The following is a 16,592-nucleotide window of genomic DNA, read 5'->3' as shown; positions in this document are numbered from 1 at the left end:
GAGACAAAGGCCCAAAGTGGGGAAATGACTTTCTCAGGGCCACCTGTATAATAAGTAACAGGGTAAGGAGCCAAACCCACATTTTATAACTCTAAACATATTACTGGCCATTAGCTATGTTTTCTCCTTCACTTACATTTGAAGGACAGATAAAAGTAGCACAATGAAATTTTCTTCCATTACTAAATGAAACATCATCGTATGCTAGTTATAAATACATGTACTTTGGAACCATTAGGTGTTTTAGAACAAAAAAAATCATTTGATAGCTTTTTCTTCTCCTTTTCCATCCCTTCCTCCTCTCCCTTCCTCCCCCATCCCTATCTTTTCATTCATCCTTTCTTCTTCCTCCCTTCCCCAGCCTAGATGATGCCATGGTGGAGACGGCCAAGGAGGACACAGAACCTGCTGAGGCAAACATCACGGGACTGTGCCAGGACATGTTCTCCAAAATGGCCACATACCTGACAGGTGAGCTGACAGCCACCAGTGAAGATTATAAACTTCTGGAAAATATGAACAAACTGACTAGCTTGAAGTATCTAGAAATGAAAGATATTGCAGTAAACATAAGTAAAAACCTAAAAGACTTAACCCCAAAATATGAAGCATTTCAGTCTTATCTGGATCAGATCACCTTCATTCAGGAGCAAATAGCAATTCTTGAGCAGGCAGCTTACAAGTTGAATGCATATTCAAAGAAACTAGAAGCAAAGTACAAGAAGTTAGAGAGGCTATGAAAGAATTCTTTAGCACAAAGACTTTAACTACAAAAATGTTTCATAAGAGCTGAAATAAGTGGGATGGAACTTATCACAATGTTTCAATTCATAAAAGGAAGTGGTGCTGCTGATGCCAGGAAAATCCCAGCCCTCATCTCTATTTGGATGTGTAATTTTGGCCACTCCTTTATCTTTCCCAAACCTGTACCCCCTAGAAACTTATCATGTGTTTCGTTGTGTATCCTAGACCAAGGCTGAGTATTCAGGATCAACTCGGTCTAGAGCAGAAACACAGGAGAAGCTCTGATTTCCCTGTCTCCTCCCTTCTTCCCTCTCTCCTAGGGCTTCACCTTGTACTCAATGTTATGAATGTGCCCCCCACCCCCTTCATAACCTGTTCTTCAACTTAAATAATAAATACCTACTTAGGACCCTCAAAAAAATCATTTGATAAAATAAGTTCTGCTAGAGGACTGAATTGCAGGCAGCTCTGGCAGTTTCCACACTTCTCAACCCACCAACACCAAAGACAACTTAGAAGGTCAGTGGGAAAAGTCTGTGTCTATGGTGAGAGAGAGAAGCATGGTTCCAGCCTCAGTTCCCAAGCTTGGCCCCTGGAGCGGCAGCTGCCTCTGGAGTTTCCGGCCCACAGACTGAGGGTGAATTGAGTGGCTCATCAGAGGGGGACTGCAGGGATCTCTCTGCTGGTGCAGGACCCTCTTGCTTTCCCATTCCTTGGATCTGAGTCACAGTTCTGGGTGGCAGCCCTGGGGCGAGGAGGAGTACTGGCATGGTAGAGCTTGTAGTGGCAGTGGAGAGAAAATCCTCCTCACAGTTCCAAGACAGAAAAGAATGCTTGTGGTCACTCATAGACCAGAGCACAGGCCAGGAAAGGAGTAAACCCTTTGCTCTTGATCATAGCAACTTGGAAGAACTGAAAATTTACAGGTCCCTAGAAGTATCTCTGAAAATAGCTGCACAAAAGCCCCGAAGCATGGGACAGTACATTCTCCACACTGGAAGCATACTCCTACCTTAACAAAGAGTTTATAACTCAAGTAATTGGCTGGAATCATGAGCAAGCAGTGCAAAGAGTCAGACCATAGAATCTTATTTTGGTGACAAAGAAGATCAAAACATACAACCAGAAGAAGACTACACAGTCAAAGCTCCTACATCCAAAGCCTCCAAGAAAAATATGAATTGGTCCCAAGCCATGGAGGGGCTCAAAAAGGATTTTGAGAAGCAAGTAAGAGAAGTACAGGAAAAACTGAGAGTGATGCAAGAAACTCATGAAAAACAAGTGAACAGCTTGCTAAAGGAGACCCCAAAAATACTGAAGAAAATAACCCCTTAAAAATAGCCTAACCCACATAGCAAAAGAGATGCAAAGAGACAATGAGGAGAAGAATGCCTTAAAAAGAAAAATTGGCAAAATGGAAAAAGAAGTCCAAAAGCTTAGTGAAGAAAATACTTCCTTAAAAATTAGAATGGAGCAATTGAAAGCTAGTGACTTTAAGAGAAATTAAGACACTGTAAAACAAATCCAAAAGAATGAAAAAAAAATAGAAAACAATGTGAAATATCTCAATGGAAAAACAACTGGCCTGGAAAATAGATCCAAGAGAGAGAATTTAAAAATTATTGGACTATCAAGCCAAGATAAAAAAAAAAAGAGCCTAGACACCATCTTTCAAGAAATTATCAAGGAAAACTTACTTGATATTTTAGGACCAGAGGGCAAAATAGAAATGGAAAGAATCCACTGATCACCTCCTAAAAGAGATCCCCAAAGGAAAATTCCTAGGAATATTGTAGCCAAATCCCAGAATTCTCAGGTCAAGGAGAAAATATTGCAAGCAGCCAGAAAGAAACAATTCAAGTATTGTTGAAACACAATCAGGATAACACAAGATTTAGCAGCTTCTACATTACGGGACCACAGGGCATGGAATATCATATTATGGAGGGCAAAGGAGATAGGATTACAACCAAGAATCACCTCCCCAGCAAAATTGAGTATAATCCTTCAGGGGAAAAATGATCATTCAGTGAAATAGAGGACTTTCAAGCATTCTTGATGAAAAGACCATAGCTGAATAGAAAATTTGACTTTCAAATTCAAGACTCAATAGAAACATGAAGAGGTAAACAGGAAAGAGAAATCATAAGAAACTTACTAAGGTTGAATTGTTTATATTCCTGCAGGGAAAGATGATATTTATAACTCAGGAGTCCTTTGTCAGTGTTAGGGTAGTGGGAGGGAAAAATTATATATATACAGAAGGGGGGGGCACAGGGTGAGTTGAAAATGAACTGGTGATATCTGGAGAATAAAATTAAGGGGTGAGAAAGGATTATACTGGGAGAAGGAGAAAGGGAGAGGTAGAATGGGGTAAATTATCTCACATGAAAAAGACAAGAAAAGGCTTTTACAGTGGAGGGGAAATGAAGGAAGGTTAGAGGGAATGAGTGAATCTTATTCTCATAGGATTTGGCTTAAGGTGGGAATAACATACACACTCAATAGGATGTGGAAATCTATCTCACCCTACAGGAAAATAGGGGGGAAGGGGATAAGAGAGCAGGATGATGATAGAGGGAAGGGAGGTTGGGGGAGGGGGTAATCAGAAGCAAACACTTCTGAGGAGGGACAGGGTCAAAAGAGAGAATAGAATAAATGGGGGGCAGGATAAGATGAAGGGAAATATAGTTAGTTTTTCACAACATGACTACTATGGAAATGTTTTGCATGCCTACACATGTGTAACCTTTATCGAGTTGCTTGCCTTTTCAATGAAGGTGGGTGGGAAGTGAGGAAGGGAGAAAATTTGGAACCTAAAGTTTTAAAAACACATGTTAAAAAAATTATTTTCACATACAACTATGAAATAAGAAATATAGGAAATGGGGTGTAGAAATCTATCCTACCCTACAAGAAAATAGAAGGGGAAGGAGATAAGAAAAGGAGTGGGGAGAGATAGAAGGGAGGGCAGATTAGAGAAATGGGTATTCAGAATGCATGCCATCTAGGGATGGGGGGAGAAAATTTGGACCTCAAAATCTTGTGGAATTGAATGTTGAAAACTAAAAAATAAATAAATTCTAAAAAATTCAAAAATATAAGATAAGTCCTGTTTAAAAGAATATTTATAGGTCAAGTGTGAGTGCATTAGTGGGAAAATGATGCTTGAAGTTACCAAATCAGAATTATTTTAGGCAATGACAATAGCATGTATTCATCTAATATTATGATGGATAGGATAAAAATTCATCAGAAACACTGAATTAGATGTACTTACTTCACTCATCCAGGAAATGTATTTTGGTGCCACAAAGCAATAGGTTATGTTATAATCTAAGTTTCAGCTCACAACCTCCCTGATCCTTAATATGATCATTGGTAAAACAGTGTGGGAGGATTTGTGAGGGAGATGGAACTGTTGTGGGGAGAGGTGTTAGGGTTGAATGTTTCTTAGATCTCTTCACACTCTAAACCATAGGATATTACTGGAGTTTTGCTCTCACTTTAATAATTAGAGTTGAACTAACTCTTTAATGTTCCTGGATGTGACTGGAATGAGGAGTAGAATTTGATGACATATCATCTAAATTAAGTAAGGTAAAATAATTCTTTATCCTACTCTGCTGAAGATGTGTTCCTCTCCTAGATAATTAATGGCTATTCCTTTCTGACATTTGATCATTATTTCTTTCCTAATCTGTTCTTGCTTAAGGCTTCTATAAAATTTTAAATAAAACCTCCCATAAAGTTATCAGGTGTCAAGGACAATCATAAAAATTGCTGTTAACAAAATAACCTTAATGAAATAGGGGGAAATCTGAAGGCCTTGTCCAGATGCTTCCAGTTAAAAATGTTTCCTCTGATTTGCAGTTATTTATAGGACCATTAATGATGGAATTCAGTATGAAATAAATGTCTTTCTGTTTGCAGTTATTTATGGGGCCAATGAGCATATGAACACCTCATACATTAAGTTCTGTAAGGTTCTGTAAGGTTCATTCGGTGTCAACATGGAATTTAGTGATAGGATTTCCCTAGCATCTTCACAGTAGGCTAGTTGTTAGACTCTGACACTGACTGGTAAGGATAAGAAAGTATTGCCACTAAAGACTAAAGTAGGTTTATGGAAATTGGTTTAATGATTTCAGTGTGACTCCACAAAAGCAATATTATACTTAATGGAGATTATGATTCTTTCCAGTCCTCTGAACAATGAAAATAAAGTTGTTTCTACCTGAGAAAAGATCTACATTTTGCAAAGCAACTATTCTCCCCTCTTTCTCCACTCTCTACTTCTCTATTAAAGTCAAATATAATAACACTTTCATCAGACATCAGCAGTGTTTTATTTCTGGAGTTAAATTTAATGGAAAAAAAACATTTATTAGTACCAACTTCAAGGTAGATTTCTTCAAAGTAGTACTGTACATAGTGTGTGGGCCTGCATTTTGAAGAACAGGAGTAAAAATTATGATCAAAGAAATGCAAAAGGAAAAATAATTGGCTGTTCTTTTCTAGGATGAAGGATAGAAATTGGATAGAAGCTCCATTTGTATCCTCATGATATCAAACAAATGCAAGAAAGACCTCCATCATGTTGCATAGACTCCCTATGGTGAACTTGATAGGAAGTCATGGAAAAGAGTAACCTGAGATAGTCAGAATCAAATAAAATGCAAGCTTCCTTCATAAAAGGAATATCCCCACCTATATGATTAAAGTAAAGTTGAATATTTAAATATGTACAAGTATTTGTTAGATGCTGGGGATACAAAGACAAAAACTAAATAGTCTCCATCTTCAATGCATTTAAAATCTATTCTCAGATACCACAAAAAATCACAATTCTCCTCTATACCACAAACATTCTGCATGAACACCTCTACTTTGGCTACCTTTAAGGAAGACAATCTTTCACTGATTTGAAGGTTCATTTTATTTTAATGTGACTGGATCTGAACCTTAATCTCCCCTCTAATCATCCTATTTTCTTTGTAAAATACTAAAAAATTATTAAATAGTTGTTTTTCATTCAATACAATCATTCTCTAATGATATCAGGATTTCAAGTGGACCCCTTAAATGTCAAATTCTTACATCACACTGGCATTGAAGTCTTTGAGATTGAATGCACTGGTTATTTTGAAACCATGGATAAAGGTAATTATACCTAAAATGCCTTAGTCTCCTCCAGGCAAGATAAATGTAGTAGAAAGATATTGTGGAGAAGGTTGTGGTTGGATATGTTAAAAGGTCTGAAATCAAAGTTGGATGGGATGAACATATTTAAACCAATTACACTTACATAATATTGGTCTCAAGTATACCTTATAGAATGTTAAAAATGGACCATAACAGATTTGGCAAATATTCTAACAAAAATCCTACAATAAAACTGAACCCCAAGACTTATTCTTAAGGAAGTTGTAGAAAGTGGCACTTTCTTACAAACAAAATAAAGCAAATCTAAAAAAAAAAATAAAACACAACAGATTTTAGAAATGTTAATTACATGAAAAATAAATTAAAAACTTGCAAAATTATTTCTGGAACCCACAATAATCACTTCATGAAACAATAGTAAAGGCTGAAACATGTACACATTATTGAATAGTCATATATGACAGAAAGTGGCTAATGTTCAGATAGAATTCATGAAATGGCTAAGATCCAAGAGTAGAATTCACAAACCTTATGTGGCTGAATTCCTCATAAATTCAGCTAATAAAATATGAACATTAAACAAATTGTGTGATGAGTTTTTTTTTGAGATAACAGTGACATTTACAATGGCAATTCAGGAATAGGTGAATGCTACCAAAAATTACACTAGGGTTATCATGAAAGAGGCTAGACTGGGTGATTAATATAAATTATGCAAGAAAATAGTAAAAACTTTGCATAATATCAGTACAGCTTATAAAACCTTTGGACATATTAAATACTTAGCAATCTATGACCTATTGTTTAGAATTAGTCATCAGAAGCTTGAAACTTTTCATGGTATAACAGATTATAGATCTTTATAAGATACTCAAGAATTCAAACCACAAACCATACTGGAACTAGAACGTTGCCTACAGTTGCCTAGATATAACATTGATTGATAAGAAATTCAGAATAATGTCATTAATGTATATCACCATAACAAATACTCACAATCTCTAAGTTAACCTGCAATAAAAGATTTCAAAATATTATGACTTAGGAGAAAAGAGTATGATCATCTTGGTACAGTAAAATTATATGAGTATCATCCATTTTGACCTGTCTGTTACGGAAAGTATACCAAGAATGCTTTCAACATGCCTTAAGGGAATAAATTTCTACTATAATATGTCTGTTGAGCAACAAAAAAAACCCGGCTATTTTTATTAAGCTGTTCATATGTCCATAGAACATTAGATATATAAGAATAATAACAGGATAGAAATGACTCCTAATACTTGTTTTATCTGAAGTCATTGGGAAAAACAATGAAAATAAAAATTAAGACCAGCCCTTATTTACTCTTAACCTTTTTTGCCATTAGATTAATGATCATTATGTCCCATTAGAATGTCTGGCACAATGGCTCTTATAAAAGCATCATTCCCCAAGCAACAAATGGCCAAAAGGAGATAAACAATTTTTAAAAGAACTAGAAGTCATCAAAAATCACCTAACATGTTTAAAATCACTAATGAAAAGAGAAAGGCAAATTTAAGGAATTACTGTGTTCCCATCATATTCGTGGTGATGAGAAAAGATGGAAAAATGCATTGTTAGAGAATTTGTGGGAAGGTAGGTGGACTAATTTACTGTGAAATTGTATGTGAATATGTTACATTACTGTACTATAGGTTATGAAGACAGAGAAACATGCAACACTTTATATGAGGTAATGGAAGATAAAGAAATCAGGGACAACAGAATGACACACACAATGACTACAATATAAAGCAAGGCAATTTGAGAGGCAACACAATTCTGGTGAGATTCATTCCAAATTATTCATACAATATCATCAAAGTAAAAGGCCACAACCTTTCTTCCTGTTAAAACTTACAAAATTCTTTTCAGGAATTACATTTTTGTAATAAGATTCCTGCAGATGTTAGTTGAAAGTATCTCATTTTAAAGTTTTTTTTTCAAAAATATTATATGATGCTAAAAAGCTACTATAAAATAAATATTTTTCAAAAAGGGGCTCATATCTTTGTAATATTCTATGCAACATGAAGTTTCCATTCTGATGGAAATCTCATTTCATCTTATTTTTGACATAGTGAAGGAATGTCTTGTGTTTTCTATCTACCATCACCATCCATATAGTAAACTAGAGAATATTTGAACAGTTCTTAAACCTCTTTCTTTTATTTGAGAGGAAAGGCAGGTGTCAGGAAGTGTGCAAATGTTTAAATTGTTCTTATTGTGTCATATCTTCACAGCATTTAACACTTTCCCCATGCAAAGCAAATCCATGTTGTTTTATATATATATATATATATACACATATATACATATATATGTATATACATATACACACACATACACATATAACACATATACATATATATTTTTAGCACACACACATGCACACACACACACACACACACACACACACACACACACACACACACACATATATATATATATATATACATCTTTGGCAATGAGTTTCCTTTTATATTAAGGAGCTTAGTTTTGGATTATTGCAATAGCCTTTGTGTTACCTTCCCTGCCCCACATCTCTCCCCAGTCCAGTCCATTCTCTGCACAGTGATAAATTAATCTTTCTAAAGCAGAGATCTGACCATGTCACTCCCAATCCCCATTCAATTAACTCCTCTGGCTCCCTATCACCTCAAGGATAAAACATAAATTCCTCTGTTTGACATTTAGATGCTTCTACCTTTCCAATCTTATACGTTACTAACACCTCGATACTCAGTGATAAAGTGAAATTGGTCTCCTTAATGTTCCCCACATAAGAAACTTTGTCTATTGCCTTCTAAGTATTTTCATTAGCTGTCCTTGATGCCTGAAATTCTCTTCTTTCCCATCTCCACCTACTGGCTTTACTGGCTTCCTGCCAAGTCCCATCTAAAATTCTATCTTCTGAAAGAAGTCTTTCCTCATCCCCAGCAACACCAAATCACACCCTGCTTAGTGATAGTTCCTTCCCTCTTTTGATATTCCCAACTTGCCCTGTATAGTATATAGTTTGTTAGTACATAGCTGTTTTCATATTGTCTTTCCCATTAGACTGTGAGCTCCTTGAAAGCAATGTTGCCTCTTGCCATTTTCATAGCTTTAGTGCTTAGTAAAGTGCCTGACACTCAACAAGTACTTTACAAGTACTTGTTTACGGACCAGCAAGTTCAATACATAAATGCAATACTTAGGATATTCGTATAATTGTGGTACCATTGTAGGTACTGCCCCTCAGAATTATCACTTGGTTCCTTGGGGTCTATAATGCCTTCAGGTCTCCTAGACCTTATGGGGGCTGCTTAAGTGGAAACTTTGCACATGTTATGGAGTGAATGAGAAAATTAAACTTTATATCCTTTCCATATCAATCTTATTGACAAAATATATTAAAAGGAAATTTTGGAAAATTCATACAGCTCAATCTGAAAATTCTTTCATCATCAGCCTTTTCATTGAGTGGAAGGTAGAAATTAGCAAAATCTTCTTCACTTTTTAGATATATATTCCATTGGAAAGTTGAGGCATGTTATTATGAGAAACTCTTCTACAGCCAGGATGAACATCCTTCCATTTTAATGTATACATATAGAAGATATAACATGATTGTAGAAATAGATACAGATTTTAGATTGATAAATTAAATAATACATAAATAAATTAAATAATAGGTGATAGATGGAGATAGATGGAAATAAAGAGATATAAAATAGATATCTTTCTGTGAATTATCCAAAATAAATATATAGGGGTTTAGCTCTCATGTCATTTAACTATATTTACTTAGAAACAAGATTTCTCAAAGTCATGACAGAGTCTAATGAAACAAAGTCTTCCCAAATCTACACTCTTTTATTTTTGATGTATGTTTATTCAGTTAAAAAAATAGCCACTGTCCCTGAGAGAATTTTCAGGCTTCCATTTTAAAGGAGGGGAAAAAAATAGTAAGACTTTCTTCTTTAAACTCACAAAGCATATATAGTAAGTACCAAGGAAAGGAAATGCAAATTTGAAAGCAGGAGAGTGCTGTCTCAGATTAATCACTTCTCTGTAGAAGAACCCAGGTGAGAAAATCACCAAGGAAATCCAGTCTAACAAAAGAAGCCACTGTGAGAAGAGGAAGGGTGGTTGCCGGTCAGTTAGTGAACTTCTAAGAGATACATTCAGCTAAGATGACAAAATAAAGGGTTGGGGTCTTCTCTTACCTCCTTCTGATGTTCCCATTTCAATATTATTGAATGTACTCAACTCTTCACTCATTTTTTTGCTGTGCCAAAAAAAAAAAGGAAAAAGAAAAAGAAAAGCATGTTAGGGTAGAGAAGCAATTTTGCTCTAAGGAATTCCCAATTCACAAACAACACACTAGTGTATATTACGTCTCTTTCTCCAGTACAGCCATATTTTGGATAGTCTCAAGCTCAGAGAAAATCATGTGGTCACATAGATTTAATTTATTTCCTTATTCTAGTTTGATCATTCAATTTGCAAAAACATAAGCCATATCTACTGTCACAAGCATTGTACTAGGCTTTGTGATTATCTAGTTATTCAAGTTTTAAGAGTTGAAAAATGATCTTTGATCATCATTAATGTTACTAGGGGGAATCCTATGAAGATCTCACCTTTCAGGGTTTTCCTAATATCTTGTTACCCCTTTTCTTTTTTTTCTTTTTTTTTTTTTTGTTCTTCTGAATCACATCATTTATATAGGATTTTTTGTTTTATATTGGAATTTATGGGTGGGGAGTGGAATATGGACCTGTAATGTCATTTATGTAAGTAATTCTCTGTATGGAATTTTTTTTTCCCTCAATGTAGATTGAATTTAGAATATTAGAGAGTTGCTTGGGTCACTGAGAGATTTCATGACTTGACTATGGTCACACAACCAATGTTACAGGTGGGACATGAACTTATGTCATTTGTACTCCTAAATTCTATCCACTATAATGTAGCATAACCTCTCATTCTTTGCCCATAGGATAAAAAACAAAACAAAACAAAATAGTAGAGCTATACAGGAACTTAGAAATATTCCCTTTTTACCCCTTTATCAAGTAGAAAATGAAATTGAATGAGAAATGACATTCCCAAAGTCACTCAGCAAATTACATGTGAGGCCAGAACTAAGATCTCTTATATTTTCTGATTTCTTGATAGCACTTTGCATGTCCTATGTCTCTAAAAGGTTTTTAGTTTTCTCTTTTTTGTTTGTTTGTTTTTAATGGTATAAAGATTCAAGTAATGGGTTCTGAGCAGGGTTGCCCTTAGTTAGGTGGGTTCCTATGGAAATGACATCCCACTCAGAGACTTATGTAGTTAATACTCTGTGATCATAACCCCAACATAGCAGACTGTAATTTGACTGATTTCCTGTTACAGGAGGCTATGCATAAGCATGAATAGCATCATAAACATTAGTGATGAGAGTAACTTACAGTCACATTTTATCTTCCTTGTAAGGCTCCATCATGAAGAAAGATTTCTCTAGGAACAAATGTAGAAGATGGATTGCCTTACAGAGGTGGGGCTTTATAGTATGACATCAAAGAGACAGCAAGTAAATATTTCATGGAGCTTTCTAAGATCTGGGGTGGTTCTCTGCTGGAAGAGGTAAAGAGGGTCTCCAGAGTACATAAATTATGCACTGGGCAGCAAAGAGTAAGAGCTTTTTCTCTGTAATCACAGTCCTTTCTAAAGTCATATAGTCACTATGAAATGAGATAATAAAATAACTTCACATTTGTTCCTTCTTTTCCCTGGAGTTTAAAGTGTATTAATGGCTATCTGATTCAGAATAAATAAATTGGATGGAAAAATCATTATGTGAGTTCTATTTTCCAAATATCAATTTGGTTTCTAAGCACTCCAATAACTTATCCTTAATTTCCAACATAAGCATCTAAGAAAAACAGCTGAAATGTGGGACATCATTCTCCCCACCCCCCCATTATAGCAAGGAGATATTAAAGTTTAGGCCAAACTTACTGAGTCTGGCATCTGAAGATGATTAATCTCTTTTTTTTTTCAGATTGATTGTCATTCTTTGGAAAACCACAATCAAAATGCTTTGAGGGGGGAAAAACTGCAAAGGGCATATGATTAGCCTGTTATCTCTTCATTGAGAAAAAAAAAGCATAGTGTGAACCCTAGGTCTTTGAACCTAGGTAATAGACGTCATGTGGGGATTGTACCCAACAGAATTATAATATCTCAGAATTAGAAATATAAAGTTCCTGATTTTGAATTTGTACACATTTCTTCTTTTCATTCCCTAGGAATTAGGTAGTGAAGTGATTTTATTTGATGACTAAGATTTCTACCTTGAAAAAAAAATGTGACCTATTTGAGGGAAAAAGAGAACAGATAGTATAGTCAGAGGAAGGGAATACTATTTCTGCTTAACTTGTTCTTTGTGGGGAAAAATTATTGAGAAAGAATGGAACTTCAAAAATGAGCATGGAGAAATGGATTTCTTTAATACTTTATAGTTTTAGCAAAAGCACAAAAAAAATAAATTTCATAAACGTGGTGTCAGAGGTTGGGTTTGGGGAATAGGAAGAGAAGGACAAACCTTAATAGTATATGGTAATAAGGATATTTGTGTGTGTGTGTGCAAGATTGTGTAAAGTAAGGATCAACATGCATCATCAAGCAATTATTATTTTCCGTAGCATTGGAACTCTCCCACAATCCTCTGTTCTTTCCAACGTGGTCAATTAGGCTAGAGGTAAAAATAATTCACATTTCAAGTTATTGACTCTTATTTATGTTTCTGATAATTATAAATTCATTTTAAGTGGGTTTAGAAAAAAATGTTACTATAAGGATAAGCCTTAGAGACAGCGATTCAATTCTCTGATTTTCTTTCAAACTCTCTCTGGACCTCATGTACTCTCCTCTGGACCTTATATAATATTGTTCAAATCTGTTTAATGAGTTTGTAAGGACTGTGTGTGTGTGTGTGTGTGTGTGTGTGTGTGTGTGTGTGTGTTATAGAGCTTTGTGGTTGAGTCTTGAGTCCATAAACCATTGTAAGTTCCATGATGGCAGAGACCATAACTTACATAAATTCCAGGGCTTATTTCCCATAGTATTCAATGTACAGGATGTCCCAAAAGTCAATGAAGTTTTAAGCTATTGAAACTTAAGTTAAGGTGGGATACATTGTGAAATTATAAAAACTTAAAATTGCACAAAACCTTTTAGGACACCCTATATAGTAGGCGCTTAAGAAATGTTATCATGTGGGGGTCATGTCTGAAAAAAAAAGATATATATGTGTGTGTGTGTGTGTGTGTGTGTGTGTGTTTGTGTCTGTATCTGTGTCTGTGTCTGTGTGTATATGACTACCTCCCTTCATTTTTTCATTCAGAAAAGCATAGTTATGCATCAGGTTTCAAAAGAAATGTGAATTTACAAAATTCCTCCTCACACTGACACACCTTAGTGTAGGAATTCTTAATCTGGGGACCAGAGAGAGTAAGTAGTATATTGGACAAATTTTAGGGTATCCACAAACTTATAACTTTAATATTTTGAAGACTTTTTTTCAATAATTTTTTTTCTTTTATAATCATAATCACCTTATTAAAATTTTATTGTGAGAATGGTTCCTTAGGCTTCACCAGATTGCCAAAGGGATCTGTGGCATACAAAAAGTATTTAAAAACCCTGGCCTTAGGAGGTAGCTTTTGTGAATTGCAGCAATTAAAAAAAAGTCATTACCTTATGCCCAACTTCCCTCAGGAAGGCTCTATTGACATAAATAGACTGGTACTCAGATAACAAAAACATAGTCTATCAGTCTGATTTGTGGAACCTACCAGGGGTTGTGGTCTGCTGTAACAGCCTTAACTCATCATCATAAGGATTTCCTGGGGGAGAGAAAAAGACCGCAGAATATTGGCAGTCTGAATTTTAAGGGTGGGTGGGGAGTAGTTATAGAAAGTAAACTTGTTTACTATTTCCAGCAGGGATGCCAGCAATTCTAGAAAGAAAATTAATGCATTGGGTGCAGTTTTTTTTTCTTAATTCAGGTGGGACCTGGAAATTGGATAAACCAAAGAATCTTCTGTGTCATTAAGCTAAACTGAAGCTAGATGCATCAAATGTTTCTTAAACTACTTTAAAAAGAACCTGACTCTCAAGATTAAATAATAATAATAAGTATTATCCCCTCTGAGTTGATGGAGATAGCAATACAATAGGAACTTGTTTTAACGGTCAATGTTCTACTAAAAGGTCAGTAGTGAAGATTCTAGTTAGCAAAAGATTAATGAAAAATAACAATCCACAGTTGAAGGACAGTATTTCATTTGTCACTTGAATGTATCTAAATGATCTGAGGTCCCCCAGGCACCATTACTCAACTGCTCTACGATTTTCATTTCTAAACATGAATAAGACTTATTTTGATCCAAGGTATCTTGTGGTAAAGTCAGGTATTTTCAAAATTGTTTTCTTAATGGTTTGATTTAGGAGCTGAATAGACATATCTACCTGTTACTGTTGCTGCCTGGTTGAGCACCTTCTATTACAAATGGACATAGATTCATAAAATAGAATAATGCAATTGAAGGGGATATAAGCAGTAGAAATGAATACAACCAAGGAGGAAAAGAAAAATAGCCACAAGGTTAAAAACTTAGGGAAATGCTAAAAGGAAACCAATACAGCTTCCCAGAACCATGGAGAAAAGCCTTGTGGGAATTCATAATAAATGAACATAGGTGATTAAATTTAATTCAGTGGTTGATAGTTCCCAGAGGCCAAGTCTAACTCTCAGTGTATAAAGTATATAACACAGTGTTAGCTTGAACATCGGCTGCTAGGCTACAGGAAACACACTTAAATTCTATCCTTGACCATCTTTCACTTGAGAGATAATTTATTGAAAGAATTTCCCTTCCTCTTGCTTTCACAGTTCAAGTTATCTGCTTCTCTCATGTCTTCAATGTGTTATTTTTTTTCCTTTAAAATGGTTGCTTTGTTGGCATTGGATGTCTGATTCATGTAGAGGGACAAATAGAACTTGGGGCTATCAAAACTTATTCACACCTCTGAAAGCTATTTTGTGGCTCTAAAGTGGTGGCTCTGTTTCTTTTTTAAAAAATTTTTAAAATTTATTTATTTTTAGTTTTCAACATTCACTTCCACAAGATTTTGAGTTCCAAATTTTCTCCCCATCTCATCCCTACCTCCACCCCAAGATGCCATGCATTCTGAATACTCCTTCATGGTTTTGTTTCTGTAGACTGCCTAATGCACTCAGATGGAACTATCATATACAACACAGCCATGAATACACAAGCATTTTTTAATTTTGTTAATACATAGAACTCATGGTATGGTAACTCCCTCTACGAAAAGAGACTGGTCACTCTTATGTGACTTAAAATGTTGCCTGAATATAATGTAAACATTAATATCTGGCATGGCTATAGTTACACATAGTGAGAAATTATGTGCCAAGAGAAGTACTTGAATACATCTTTTCCTGATTACAAGCCAGTGCTCTATTTACTCTATAAATCTGCTTCTCTAAGACAATACGGTGTAGTCAGACTCAAAGTTTCTGACAAATTGGTTTTATGACTGACCTTTGACATTGCAAGAGTGAAGGTTTTTTGTTTGTTTGCTTGTTTTGTTTTTTTTCTGGCAAGTGTCTAGACCAATGATATCACACATCGAGTACCTGGTCTATTTAAGGTATGATATTTTTAAAATATCTGACATACTCTTTAATTAAATGAATAGATGAGACATCAGTTAATTAATAAATAAGCATTTATTAAATCTGGCATATTGCCAGGAACCCTACTAGATGCTTGGAATACAAATGGAGAAGGATTCAGATCAATCAATGAAATAATATATATATTAAACACTCTGAAAACCTTAAAGTTCATGAGACTTCTAATTAAGGTTGTGATATGAAAGGACATAGAGGACCTTAACTCACATATATCTATCTATTTCATCTATGATTTCATCTTTTTATATGCCTCTCTGTTTCATTTCAAAATGGAACTATATCAATAATGATCAAGAAATGTATGAGGAAATAAGAATAAAACACTTCATCCTCCCCAGGACTGCACAAAAAAGATAGGCAGAAATATCAGGCAAAGATAATATGGTCCTTTAAGGGAAAACAATATACGTTCAAATAAAAAAGTCATGAATTCCACTACTGTGTTCTCATCAGGGACATTTCAGGGGATTCAGAATGACTCAATGCATTGACTGTGGGTATTCCAAGAGGGCCTGAAACCCAAAGTTCCTTGATAGAAGTTTTGTGAGGAAAACCAGAAACCACAAAGCTCTAAAAGGGGATCATAAAGCCTACTGGCATATTGAACCCAATTTTACCAATCTAGTTAGATACTGTCAGAAAGAGACAATGTAATCAGGGAAAGGCCCAAACAATGCATTACACCCCATGCAAGAGTACAAGAAAAGGGGAAGTACAAAACAAAAAAAAAAAAGAAATGATAAAACAGAAGAAAAGAGTAAAGAAACTAAAGCAATATTCTGTTGAAATTATCCAGATAAAAACACAAAATAATACCCTTGCAAGTACAAGCAGAGTATCAGGAAAACAAAGAAACAAACAAAGAAACAAAACCTGAAACATAAGTACTCTAAGA

The 16,592-nt window shown here is 35.1% G+C and overlaps 1 protein-coding gene across 1 annotated transcript; it reads left to right on the top strand.

Moving 5' to 3' along the window:
* The first annotated feature begins 374 nt into the window (after positions 1–374).
* On the top strand, positions 375–740 carry LOC114030051 (biogenesis of lysosome-related organelles complex 1 subunit 2-like). Its single transcript, XM_027844702.1, has one exon. The coding sequence runs from the start codon at positions 375–377 to the stop codon at positions 738–740; it is 366 nt and encodes a 121-aa protein (XP_027700503.1).
* The last annotated feature ends 15,852 nt before the right edge of the window (positions 741–16,592 follow it).

Source organism: Vombatus ursinus, unplaced genomic scaffold (assembly GCF_900497805.2).
Source record: "Vombatus ursinus unplaced genomic scaffold, bare-nosed wombat genome assembly UNPS02014945.1, whole genome shotgun sequence".
NCBI classification, from domain to species: Eukaryota; Metazoa; Chordata; class Mammalia; order Diprotodontia; family Vombatidae; genus Vombatus; species Vombatus ursinus.
Note: the sequence above shows the minus strand (reverse complement) of the source record. Positions and strands in the feature narration are given on the sequence as shown.